The sequence below is a fragment of the Monocercomonoides exilis genome, assembly GCF_001643675.1.
Source record: "Monocercomonoides exilis strain PA203 chromosome Unknown scaffold37-1059404, whole genome shotgun sequence".
Classification (NCBI taxonomy): Eukaryota; Preaxostyla; order Oxymonadida; family Polymastigidae; genus Monocercomonoides; species Monocercomonoides exilis.
In genome coordinates this window covers 477769-490000 of record NW_027150582.1, presented here as the reverse complement: position 1 = coordinate 490000, position 12232 = coordinate 477769, and the positions used below count along the sequence as shown (strand labels likewise).

At 29.5% G+C, this 12232-nt stretch overlaps 5 protein-coding genes across 5 annotated transcripts in view; 3 read left to right on the top strand and 2 right to left on the bottom strand.

Annotated features, from left to right (window-relative positions):
* The window catches only part of MONOS_16237 (putative chromatin associated protein KTI12), a 3573-nt gene extending 3407 nt beyond the window's left edge, over positions 1-166 (top strand). Inside the window, exon 6 of the mRNA XM_067869149.1 lies at positions 1-166. This exon is cut by the window's left edge and continues 786 nt beyond it. The gene's annotated coding sequence lies outside the window, so the exon portion shown is untranslated.
* A 3339-nt stretch (positions 167-3505) lies between these two features.
* On the top strand, positions 3506-4599 carry MONOS_18658 (uncharacterized protein). The gene is made up of 4 exons (XM_067871697.1): positions 3506-3602; positions 3716-3743; positions 3806-4299; positions 4361-4599. The coding sequence occupies exons 1-4, from the start codon at positions 3582-3584 to the stop codon at positions 4571-4573; spliced, it is 756 nt and encodes a 251-aa protein (XP_067723419.1). The 5' UTR covers positions 3506-3581; the 3' UTR covers positions 4574-4599.
* Positions 4600-5780: 1181 nt separating this feature from the next.
* On the bottom strand, positions 5781-7203 carry MONOS_14524 (uncharacterized protein). The gene is made up of 2 exons (XM_067867333.1): positions 6709-7203; positions 5781-6642 (listed from the first exon to the last, which is right to left on the bottom strand). Exons 1-2 carry the CDS (start codon positions 7141-7143, stop codon positions 5881-5883), a joined length of 1197 nt encoding a protein of 398 aa, XP_067723418.1. The 5' UTR covers positions 7144-7203; the 3' UTR covers positions 5781-5880.
* A 1384-nt stretch (positions 7204-8587) lies between these two features.
* MONOS_14525 (uncharacterized protein) lies at positions 8588-8883 on the bottom strand (the record flags this gene model as incomplete). The annotated part of the gene is made up of 2 exons (XM_067867334.1): positions 8588-8775; positions 8844-8883. The coding sequence occupies 2 exons, from the start codon at positions 8881-8883 to the stop codon at positions 8588-8590; spliced, it is 228 nt and encodes a 75-aa protein (XP_067723417.1).
* A 1726-nt stretch (positions 8884-10609) lies between these two features.
* MONOS_14526 (uncharacterized protein) lies at positions 10610-11734 on the top strand (the record flags this gene model as incomplete). Its single annotated transcript, XM_067867335.1, has 2 exons — positions 10610-10888; positions 10940-11734. 2 exons carry the CDS (start codon positions 10610-10612, stop codon positions 11732-11734), a joined length of 1074 nt encoding a protein of 357 aa, XP_067723416.1.
* Positions 11735-12232: the final 498 nt, after the last annotated feature.

The following is a 12232-nucleotide window of genomic DNA, read 5'->3' as shown; positions in this document are numbered from 1 at the left end:
TTGCACGTATTTTCATGACTGATTGCAGTTGCGAGTTTTTATCACGGAATTCACAAAAACAATTGTATTTTCCGTATTTGTTACTTATTCGTTATATTTTGAACCATTTATTTAAGTGTATTTTTGCATTTCACCATTTTTGTTAAAACATGCAAAATCAAGTGAATGTGTATGTTTTGTTAAAAAAGGTCAAAAGATATCGGTAAAATAATCATTTTTGTATATTATGCATGTTTTGAAAACGAAAATGAATTCAAAATTTGAAAGACATCAAAGGATCACGCTTTTTTTTAAGAATTATATTTATCTAAGTATTGACAAATTGTTAATTATTCAACATCAAGAATATGTTTTTGAAATAACTTATATAATATCATAAACTTCATGTAAATCGATAAAACATACACATTCACTTGATTTTGCATGTTTAAACAAAAGTGGTGAAATGCAAAAATACACTTAAATAAATGGTTCAAAATATAACGAATAAGTAACAAATACGGAAAATACAATTGTTTTTGTGAATTCCGTGATAAAAACTCGCAACTGCAATCAGTCATGAAAATACGTGCAAAATATTGATCGAAATATATAAGTTAAAAATTATTAGATCGTTTTACTGAGAAAGTTTTTTGAAAAAATATTTGACGTACAGCTTAATTTTTATTTGTTTATTGTTCTTAAGTTATGAAACAGATTTATGAGCTTTAATGAAATGAAGATAATGAAAATAATTTTTGGTGCCAATAAAAAAACTGGTGCCAATAATATTACTCACCTATAGCTGATCCTTTTTGAAATCACAAATTCCTTTGAGTTTTGATCAAAATTTAAATTTCAGTCTGATTTTCGTAAAAGTGCATAACATCGGAAAATATTCACATCTTATGACGATATTTTAAATGAAATATATTTTTTCGAAAATCCCGTTGAGATTAAAGCTTTGATCAAAACTCGAACGAAAGAATGATTTAAAAAAGGATCAGCCATATCCGTGTTGTGAATTGAATTACTCATTCAATTAAAAAAAAGATAATTATAATAAATAAAAAATAAAAAATTATCACTTTTCAAAAAATCCGGAAAAAATATTTAACAAATACGAACTCATTATTCTTTTTTCTTTATTCGGTTTCGTGAAATGATATTACTGTATATAAATGAAAAAAAAATACATAATTTTAACAGTATTCAAAAACTCAAACAATTCCAGATGAATAAATTATTTATTTGATGATGAAAATATTGACATTTTGGATTTAAAGATAATTTAATATTCATTTATGGTGAAAAAATTTCAACATTCTCCTTTTCATCCTCGTTAAAAAAAAGCGCGAATGTTTTTTTTTTTTTGTTGTTGTTCATTTCAAAGAAAATCTCCCCCAAACAACATTTTTTGTGCAAAAGGGGATTAGATTTCCAGTCATGATTATTCTAATGAAAATACCAAAAACCATATCGAAACTGAGCTTTCCGAATTAATTAATTAAGGTCAGTATAAAATTTCTTTTCAAAAGTTAAATTATCTTCAAACTGAATCTATCTTTTTGAGATAAAAATTTTTGATCAAGCCCATCATTTAATTTTATCATGTTTTCTGTTAGGTTTTTTTAACTAATTCACAAATTTCAACAAGAGAATTCCATGAATAAAGGTTAACCCTAAAAGATATTTCATTTTATCAACATTTATAAAGATATTAAGGCATGAATATGAAGATAATTTTTTTTTTATATTCAAAGATCGAAAAAATATTTATTTTCATTTTTTATTAAAAATTGATGACAAAAACAGACTTTATATATATCAAAACAATGATTTTCTGATCGGAAAATGAAAAAGAAATCTTTATGACTTGAATTTTTAACTGGTCGAATCATGCCCATTGGCCTTTTTTGAGTTGTTTGCACCAGCTGATAGTGAACATTATTTAGTGTTGAATGTGACAACATGTCTAAATTTTTTTGTAAAGTTCCTTTTGTATAATTTTCAAATAGAATAAAAATTACATATTTAGATCAAATTTTTGTTCCGAATCATGAAATTTCACAAAAATGAAATAATAACATTGTTTAGATTTTTTTCACATAATAGCAAATTTTGGTGAGTGGAAACAGAAATATTTTCATAATAAGTTATTTTTATTCTATTTGAAAATCAAACAAAAGGAACTTTTCAAAAAAAATTTGACATGTTTTGGTTATTAAACTTGATTTTTTTATTTTTCTTGTTCTTTTTGTTAGCAATTCACATCGTTTAATAATTATTTTTTCATTTCACAAAATTACGACAAAATAAGAATAATTGTTTTTAAAAATCTTATTCATGTTTTTCCATTCATATAAATCGTTGAACAAATTAATAATTCAGCAATTAAGCAAAAATTGATATTTTGTTCATCATGTTAAAGAAAATATTTCGAAAATTCACAAAAACGAGTTTTAAAAAAACAATTATGATGTAGAATATTAAGCATAATAAAACAGTTTCTAAATCTTTTTATAAAAAAATATTTTCTATTCAATTGAAAAATCATTGGAAAACATTCTCTTGTTCTGACAAATCGTCCTTTTTTTTCTTCGTGAAATGAAAAAAATAATGAAAAAACGAAGTATCAAATATTGGAAAATAACCAAAAACACCAAAAAATGAATTTTTTTAAACAATAACTATACTGAAAAATCTCAAAACAACAAGCTCTTGAAATATGAGCAAGTCTTTGATCTTTAAAAATAAACGAAAAAACTTTAAATTTGTCTTCAAAAATCAATAAATGAAAAATATTTTCAGGAACAGAATACAATGATATTTTGGGTAAGTTGGAACAAAACGTACTGTTTAAAATGCTTTTAAAAACGTAAATGTTCGTTATCAAAATTATTAATAAGTCTAAGTGGGATATTTTTACTGGTAAATTTCGTCTAATTTGAATAAATGAATTGGTAACCCATTTTTGAAATTCTTAATCAACAAAACACCTGTTTTTTTATCTTTTTTGATAAATAACACCCTATTTAATTATCTATGTTCATATTTTTATTTATATAATACCCTAATTCACTCGTTGTGAAGGCATTAAACCAATAACCTCTCTAAAACCTAATTAGAAATTTTGAGAAATAATATTATTAGGGTTTGATCATATATTTTTTGATAAAAAAGGAGATTATTTATCACTTGAATTTTGAGTCGAGAATGAATATTTCAATTTTATTGATTGCTTTGTATCCATTCAGTCTTTTTTTTTATAGAAATAAAACTTTCTTTGTGTTATTTTTTGAATAGTACGTTTTGTTCCCATTCACCATATTTTGAAGGTTTCCAGTAATTTATTTTTTTACAGAAGTGCTCCTGTGATCCAGAATGTTTAGCAGCGATAAAAAAAAATGGGATGTAAAAATAACTCACTCCATTTCAAATTTTAGATGGAAATCACATTGATCAGCCCTCATCTTGCAATTTTATATTTTATCTCAAGAAAAGTGTTTCGATCATTGAATCCATTACAAATAAAGATTTGTTAAAGGCATTGTCTTTCTTTGTAATATATTGTAAAAAATGCAAATGCAAATTAATTTGGCATGAATGCATACACTTTAGCGGTTATTTTTGGTTTTTATTATTCATCTATTTCATTTATCCAAAAATATGCAAATTCGATTTAAATTGCAAAATGGTGTTATTTTCTGATTGCAATGGATTTATTAAAAAACAGAAGACAAATAACACAAAGAGTTTAACAGGCTTGCAAACATTGTTGTATTTGAATTCTTGATGTTTTGATTTCATTCTTTCTTTGTTGAAGAATTGTTTAAAGGACTTGAAGGTTACGATGATGATGAACAGAGAAAGAATGTTATTGAAATGAATAGAATGATAGAAGAAATGGTGAGAATTGAGCTTTATTATGCTTTCACAATTGAACAGTTCGATAAAATATCTGAAATGATTGATGAAAGGAAAGATTCAATATCATATGCACTTTTTACACTGAAATGCATTGGATATTTTAAAGAGCTGGAAAACACATGGGATCAATCTTTTGATGGACATTCGTTGGAAGAAAAATATGAGAAGATGATCATCGGTGAAAATTTAAAGAAAAAATGGAAAAACGAAAATCTACTAATTAGCCTTTGCGAATGCTATATTGTGCTTACTGGTGGATTTAATTCTGACATACTTTTAATATGCGTGCCTTGTCTTCTGAAAGTTGCACTGAGGAAAGAGGAAGACGAGGAAACTCAAAAAGAAGTGGAAATGGCTTTGCTGGCTTTGAGTAATATTGGTACACATTATGTATGTTAACTTTCATTTTCTTTTTGATGCTATTGAAATGTTTTTTTTCTTTTTTTATCAGCCAATCGATCAAGAACTTTATTTGAATGAACTAAAAGAGATCATCAAACATCATCAGGAACATCACAATCTTACAAGATTTGCCTATCAATCAGCTTGGAAATTTTTGATGTACAGATTGGACAATGGAAGAAGCTTGGAAGATATGATTACGAAAGAACTGCATTTTACAAGAGAGGAAACAAAAGAACTGGAAGAATTGTTACAGTGGTGAATTGGAAGAGAAAAGAAGAAGAAAAAGGAGGAAAAGAAAAGATAGAAGGAATTGTTTTATTGAGATGGCTGCGAATGTTGGAGGTTTATTTTTTCAATTGCAAAACGAGGAATGAAGAATATGTGGGACTTTTCAACAGCATTGTTCGTGTGTGTCGAGCATCAAGAGATAATTGCATAACAATTTGCAAGAAATGCATTTTTTCTATTGAAGCTGCAATGGAAAATGGAAATATGAGAGTTGAAGACTTGCTGAAAGGAAGAGCAATTAATGCTGTTTTGGAGGAGATACAGAGACCAACATTGGATGATAATATGGAGTATGGATGCTTGATGGGTTTCATGATAGTTTCTATGCGATTGAAAGAAAAGACGGAAAACGAAGCCAATGAAGCGAAAAGAATTGAGTTGAAAAGAAAGATTTTTGAAAATCTGGAAGAAGAAGGGTTCGAAGACATCATCACATGCTTTTTGGAAACACTTCCATTTTTTAACAATAAATTTTGTAGAAATTTATCGTTGAACATTTCAGATTATTTTGTTAATATTTAACTAAATTCTTTTCATTTTATTTTACTCAAAACCTTTTTCTTTTCTTTTTTCATTCATTTCACAATTTAACAAACAGGTGGGAAATTTTTTTTCCAATTCCTCTTCATTTTGATGAACTTGAAAAATTGAAAAAGATTTCTTTGAAATGTTTTCCCATTTTCCTCTTTTCTACTCCAAATAATGTTTTTTATGTAATTTTCCTTCCCAATAGTTTCTCGAAGAAAAATCGAAATTCTCTTGCTCATTCGTTGTGTCGTACAGACTCTCTTCTTTTCTCTTTTGTGCATTCTTTTGCAACTTCAGATTCTTTGCAAGTATTTCCAGATTCCATCTGATATAAAGGAATGGAAGAGAAATAACACTGAAACAATTTCTAAAAGAGTTTTTGAGATAAACACAGAACGAAAAAATAATGATTATTTCTACAGTAACTGGAAAAGAATGTTCTGTTTGAAGAAAATGGAGAATAATGAAGAAAAAAATCGTTCTTGAAAGAACTTCATCTCTTCACCACCAGAATCCCATAAATATTTGAAAAAAACATCTTTTGGATTTGTGATTGATCCACAAACAATAATTGTTCAAAAAAGGTTTTTGCTCTCCTTTTGATTATTCAAAAATTTTATTTATTATATTTCAGAGATGAAGCAATAAAATTCTTCATTTAATAATCTTCAGTTGTTTGTTGTGTTGAGAAATGATAAATAAAAATTTACAATTTTTGAGTTAAAATAAAAAAAAATGAGTTTCATTTTCTCAAATATTCGCAAAATAATCAGAAATATTCAACGATGTTTCACGATAATATTTTCTATTGAGATAATCGAATATTTTATGAAAGCTAATGATGGTATCTTCGTATCCTTCTTCTTCCAGCTTGTCAAACAGCTCCTTTTTTGTGATCTTTCTTTTCACTTCTACCATTTTATTATCCATCTTTTCTTCCATTCGATTTGAAGCATTTATGAAAAACTTCAAGCATTCATATGCCTTCTCGTCATCCAACGTTGGTCGCTGAAATTCCTCCAAAACAGCATTAATAGCACCATTTTTCAAAAAAGCTTCAATTGGTACAAATCCGTTACCCGCTGCATTTCTCAAGGAAGAAATGCACCAGTAGCTAATTTCTCTTTTATTTTCTCTTGCTGCTCGAAACACTTGAACAATGCTTCCAATAAGCTCAATAAATTCTTCATTCCACAATTTGCTTGAGGATAAGAAAACAACCAATGCTTGAAGCCACCTTAATAAAGCAATCTCTTCTTTCTTTTCCTTTCCTCTCACTTCTTTTTTCCTTTTCCAATCCACACATTTTGAAAGTGCTTCCAGTTCTCTTGCTGCTTCTCTTCCAAAACGCAGCTCATTCACAATCACTTCTTTCAAGCTGCCATCATCGAGGAATTTGGTTACCAAAAACTCCCAAGCAGACTGATAAGCCAATCGTGTCAGATTGCGGTGTTCCTGATGATGTTTGATAATTTCCTTGATTTCGTTCAAATATTGTCCTTGATTTAAAAACTAATTAGAAATAAGAAAAATAAGAAAAATAAGAAAAATATCAAAAGGAAATAATAATGTTCATACATCAAATTTGATGTTGCTCAAAGCCAACAAAGCAGTTTCCGCTTCCTTTTGTGTTTTTTCATTTTCCTCTTTCTTCAACGCCACTTTCAGAAGGCAAGGAACGCAAATTGAAATTATTTCAGGCGAGAGGAGATAATAAAGTGAAATATAGCATTCGCACAGATCAATCAGCAGCTTTTCATTCTTTTCCTCTTTTTTCTTTAGATTTTCTTCAGCAATCATCTTCTCAATTCTTTCACCCAAAGAAGCTTTTTCAAAGCCAAAAAGATGTATTCTTTTCAATGTATTATAACATCTTATATGCTTCAGCAACAAAATAACATTCTCCAAAGTCAGTTTCTTTTCTTCAATCTTTTTGTCTATTTCATTGAACATTTCTTTGGTGAAAACATAATCAAAAATTTCCCCATTCATTTTCTCGATTAGCAAATTCATTTCAAAAATTATCTGTTTCTGCTCAGCATCGGTGCTTTGTTCCAACTGCGAAAGTTTCTCTTAAAAATCAGAAAATAAAACAACTAATCATTCGAAAATCATTTTCTCGCAAACGCATACATACCGAGAAATATTTGTTTCGTTGATTGTGACTGCAAAATTGCAAATTGAATCCAAAACAATTAGCAAACACGTTTTCAGAAGTGTCACGTAATGTTCAAATTAAAAGAATTAAAAACTCCAAATCAAACATCTAATAACACATGAGTCCAAAAATCTTCATTTTTCATCAATGTCTTTTGCATCAAAACATGCAAATCTTTTTATTTAAAATTCTCGTTTTTGATCAAATAAATATGGGTTTGCAACCCATAATTTTATTAGTGAAAAATTTCAGATTAATGATATGTTGCGTCAAAACTTTGTTTGTGCTGTTTTGGATGAAAGACCACGGATGCACCCATGCGAGTTATAGTATTGCAGAAGAACAGGGATTTTATTGACAGATGTAGGAGAGAGTGGCTGTTTGCATCGATTGTTTGCAAAAAGTGAATTGGTGGAGAATATCTGCATGAGATTTGAACTTGGTTATATATTGCAAAACATATAGCATAACGCTGGCTGTGATAATTTGAGTGAAAAATAACTCAAGCAAGATGCTGAAAAAGCTACGACAATTTCAGAAAGATTGAATTGAACAGCTTGTTCATTTTGTGGAAAGTTCAGTGCACTTGGCATATTTTTTTGTTTCAGGATTTGTTTTGTGTGATTTTTTTGGTGGAGAAGGATGATTTTGTGAAAAGGAAAGAGAATTGAGGGTTTGGATAATAGAGGAAACGAGTTGAGCGAGACACCCAACAGGCCTTAACAATAATGACATTTGCATTTTGCACGAATACTGCAAGAACACTATCAGCGAAGACTTGGCGTTGAATAAGTTTTTGAAAAGGAGTTTATTTGGAGAATATGTGTTTTCATCAGATATCACAGCCAACTTCGCAATGGATTCTAAGAGCAAGAAAACCAGTTTGACAGACAATTACCAATCCATTGGAGATGGGAAAATATTTCAAGACCAAAAAGATGGTTTGACTTTTTTTGTTTTGTTCATTTTTCTTTTAAGATGTTTTTTTCAATGAATAGAGAATGATTGTGAACAGAAATGCCATCGAAAGAAGCATTTTTATCGTTTTTTTAACAAAAGATTCAAAAGTTTTGAGATAATTCTTATTTGGATTGCATTCAACGATGACATTCGTGACTTCCGCCATCTGTCTTGCACGCTGCATAGCCTGGCAATGCTTAAGATGAGCTTGAAAGAGAGAAAAAGCAGTTTGTTTGGCTTATTTGTTGAGGGAATTTGACAGAAGCTACTCTTTCATCAGAGCAGATGAGCTGGCTGGGCATTCGCATTCAAAAAGCATCTGACTTATCGAATTGTTCATCATTCATCTTCGACAATTGACTCTTCGTTATCATCGCCTTCATGGCTAACTTCTTTATCATCATCATCATCTTCTTCTTCTTCTTCCTCTACTCCTTCAAATTCTTCTTCCTCTTTTTCTCCATCTTCTTTTTCTTCTGCTGCTTTTTCATCTTCGTATTCATCTTCACTTACATCTTCATTTGATGCTTTTTATATTTTCAGAGCCAATGGATGAACATCATTTTTTTGTTTTTGGAGAGAAAGGAAATAAAACCACACCAAGTTTGCAAATGAACTGAGGATGTGATCTTCATTGACAAATTAATGCAAATTTCCCAATATTATTTGTGATTGAAGTTTTATATTTCTTTCGAAGTCAACTTATCAAATGTGACATTTAGCCAACTGACAACATCAAACAAATCATTTTCATCATCTTCTTCAGAAATGTTATTTGACTGATTTTTCATCTCTCAATAATTTCTTCATCTTCTTCTTTTTCTTCAAACTCTATGATTCCTTCTTCGTCTAGTCCTTTCCCACAAACTGTACCATCTTCAACTTCGTTGTTATCTTCTTAAACTCCTTCAGTGCAATCTTCACTCACTTGACATTGGATCGGAGGATAGTCCTTCTGATACATTTTGGGTACATATTTTATCTTGAACTCAAAAATTAATCTCAACCCTTTTTTTTGAAACTTATTTTTGCTTTTTTTTTTAATTTGCGAAAAGGCTTGAAACAATAAATAAATAAATATACTTCTTGACATTTATTGTTTTCAGCATTCTACTAAAAAAAAAATATGAATAATTTTTTGTTCAAAATAAAATTAATTCTTGATTTGGATTCAGATCAATAACTTGCTGATTATTCAGCGAATATTTCACACCGAACATTTTGAGTAATAGCATCATTGAACATCATTTTTTCTTTATTTGAACTTATTTTTAACTTTATCAAATTTTTTTTTGTTTTTCTCATTTCGCTGTTTTTGCATTAAACACTATTTTCGGAACAAATATGAATTTGTTTAAATTTTTAAGCATATAAAAAATAAAAACAAGGTGTTATTTATTGTATATTTTTATTTAATTCTGAAGAGTAAAAGGATTGAACAAGAATTTGAAGCGAAATGGTAGAACATATAAAAATTTTGATCTGAAAATTGTTCGTCATATACAAATATTTTGTTGTTTTTTCTTTGAGATATCATTTCATTACAAATTTGTTTTTATTTCATTTCAAAGAATTTTAAAACAAATGAATAAAAATCTCTGAAATCGTGCTTTTTGAAAAAATGTGTGAAATGAGAAAAAGTGTAAAAAAAAACAAGTTGAGAAAGTTAAAAACAAGTTTAACTTATAAAAAAGAAACAATGCATTATTATATGAAAGATGAAAACTTTTTAAAAAAATATTCACTGGAATAGCAGCAAGTCAATGATCAAAACATAAAATTGTTATAATCCTCGATCTTTTTGTAAAACAAGAAATATTGAAAAAAAATATTGAATAAGGAAATTAAAACATTTCAAACATTTCTGGTTATTTTTTATTTATCGCAGGCTTGTGTAAAGCTAAAAGCATGGCAAAAAAGAAAAAGGTCTTGACAAAGAAAAAAGGTCAAGATAAAATCATAGGGTGATTTATTAACCCGAATATTTTTTTTAACCCGAACATTTTTTTTATTAATAAGTTTAATCAACCCACTTTTCATATTTTATTAATTGTTTTGAGTATATAAGGAAAAGTCAGAAGTCAGAAATTAAGATCAAATTACTATACCTAATCTCTGATGGGGGGGGGGGAGATGGGGGAGTTAGCTCCTCCATCTCTGATTGGTGCCTCCCCTGAGGAGATTAGGTAATAGCAACGGGGCTTACTAATTTAGAATTTTATTGAAATTTTTTTTTTTGATTTTTTTTCATTTCAAAAAAATTTTATTAAAAAATCAAAAATGATCATAACCAAAAAATATTTTAAAATGAGTGTTGTGGAAAACAAAAAACAACAAGGATTAAAGAAAATTAGAAGTTTAATGAGATCCTTCCAATATCGACATATTGAAAGTAGATTAGAACGTGTTGCAACGATTATTTCTAATGGAGAAGCTCGGGTTGCTGATGCTGAGAACATGAAGGAATTTACTCGCTCGGCAATTGATAGAGCAGTTGCAGCTTTGGAAAAAGGAAGAAAAGCTGGAAAGAATGGAAGACCTGAATTATTCAACAAGGAAGAAAAGGAAACTATATTTGGTGTGCTTAAAAACGAATGTGAAAGTGGGACAAGTTACAACGCTGCACAGATGAGGAAATTAGTTTGTCACAGTTTTTTATTTGTTGTTTTTTTCTTTTTTTTATATATTCAGATGAACACTGTCATTAATGATAGGAAAAAAGACGATTTTGATGAAGAAGATGAAGAAGTGAACATTTCTAAAGCATATCCTTATCAATACACAAAAAGGAACCCCGATCTCAAAGCTTCTCATCCTCGAAATGTCGACATCCAAAGGCTCTCCGCATCTAATCAACAAACTCTTCTTCCATTTTTCACTCTTCTACAAAACCTTCATGATCAACATCATTATTCTAACTCTCTCATCTTTAATATTGATGAATCTTCTCTCCGACTCTCTGATTCTTTCTCTTCTCTTGTTTTCCATCCTTCCGACATGCCTGCCGGTTTCTCCAAAACACCAATGAACATACCGAATGCAACTCTCGTCGTTGCAGCTGCAGCTGATGGCTACTCCCTAAAAAGTGTCGTTCTGTGGCCTTGTTGGAAGCTGCCAGATGAACTGCGCCTTGTTCTGAGTTCGCAGTTAGATGTTTGGGGTGAAAATGAAGGCTGGATGACTGAAACGCTATTCCTCAAATATGCTGAAGAAGTGTTGCTTCCAGGGATCACACAAAGAAGAGAAACTTTGAAGAAGAATGATGAACGTTGCCTTCTCCTTCTTTATTCTCATTCTTCGAGAGCGCAGCCTGACTTGTGGAAGAAGTTCGCCGATTCTTCAATAGATGTGGTCACCTTTTTGCCCCACACCACTCACATCGCACAGCCATTCGATCGTGGGGTATTTGCTGTTTTAAAAAAACAATTAATGCCAATTACGAAGCTCCTTCTTCTTCTTCTGTTGTTTTGCGACGATAAGCGCTAGCTGATGTGCTTCCACAAGCTTTACAAACTTCTTTGTTGCCTTCTACAATCAAATCATCATTTGCGAAGAGCGGAGTACTGTCACATTAGTGGCACGAAGTGTTAGCGAAGCTGCCAAAAGAACCTTCTGTCACTCTGAAGAAAAGAACAAAAAGGTTTGATTATTTTGGAAAATTAATTACCGATGAAGAATTCTTAATAGAATGGAAAAAAGAAAAGGATGAAAGAAAAGAGTCAAAAAATGAAGAAAAAGATAATCAAGAAATTGAAAAGGCTTTGTTTGAAGATGAAAAACCGAAAAAAAGAAAATTCAACCCATTGAAAATTTTAAATGATGATTTTTCTGATGATGAAAAAAAAGAAAGAAATACTCGAAAAATTGTGAAACGAGAGCTTGTTGATTATATTTATTATTAATATTTTTAAAAAAACGAAATCAATACACAATACACAAAAATAAATTTGTATATTTTTTATTCGGGTTTTCAATAAAATATTC

Excerpts from the sequence above, each read along its gene's own strand:
- MONOS_18658 (XM_067871697.1), top strand. The coding sequence starts at position 3,582 with ATGAATGCATACACTTTAGCG. Across the intron at positions 3,744-3,805 it reads TAACACAAAGAGTTTAACAG|AATTGTTTAAAGGACTTGAA; the intron begins GCTTGCAAACAT and ends TCTTTGTTGAAG. Across the intron at positions 4,300-4,360 it reads GTAATATTGGTACACATTAT|CCAATCGATCAAGAACTTTA; the intron begins GTATGTTAACTT and ends TTTTTTTATCAG.
- MONOS_14524 (XM_067867333.1), bottom strand. The coding sequence starts at position 7,143 with ATGAATTTGCTAATCGAGAAAATGAATGGGGAAATTTTTGATTATGTT. Across the intron at positions 6,643-6,708 it reads TGAGCAACATCAAATTTGAT|TTTTTAAATCAAGGACAATA; the intron begins GTATGAACATTA and ends ATTTCTAATTAG.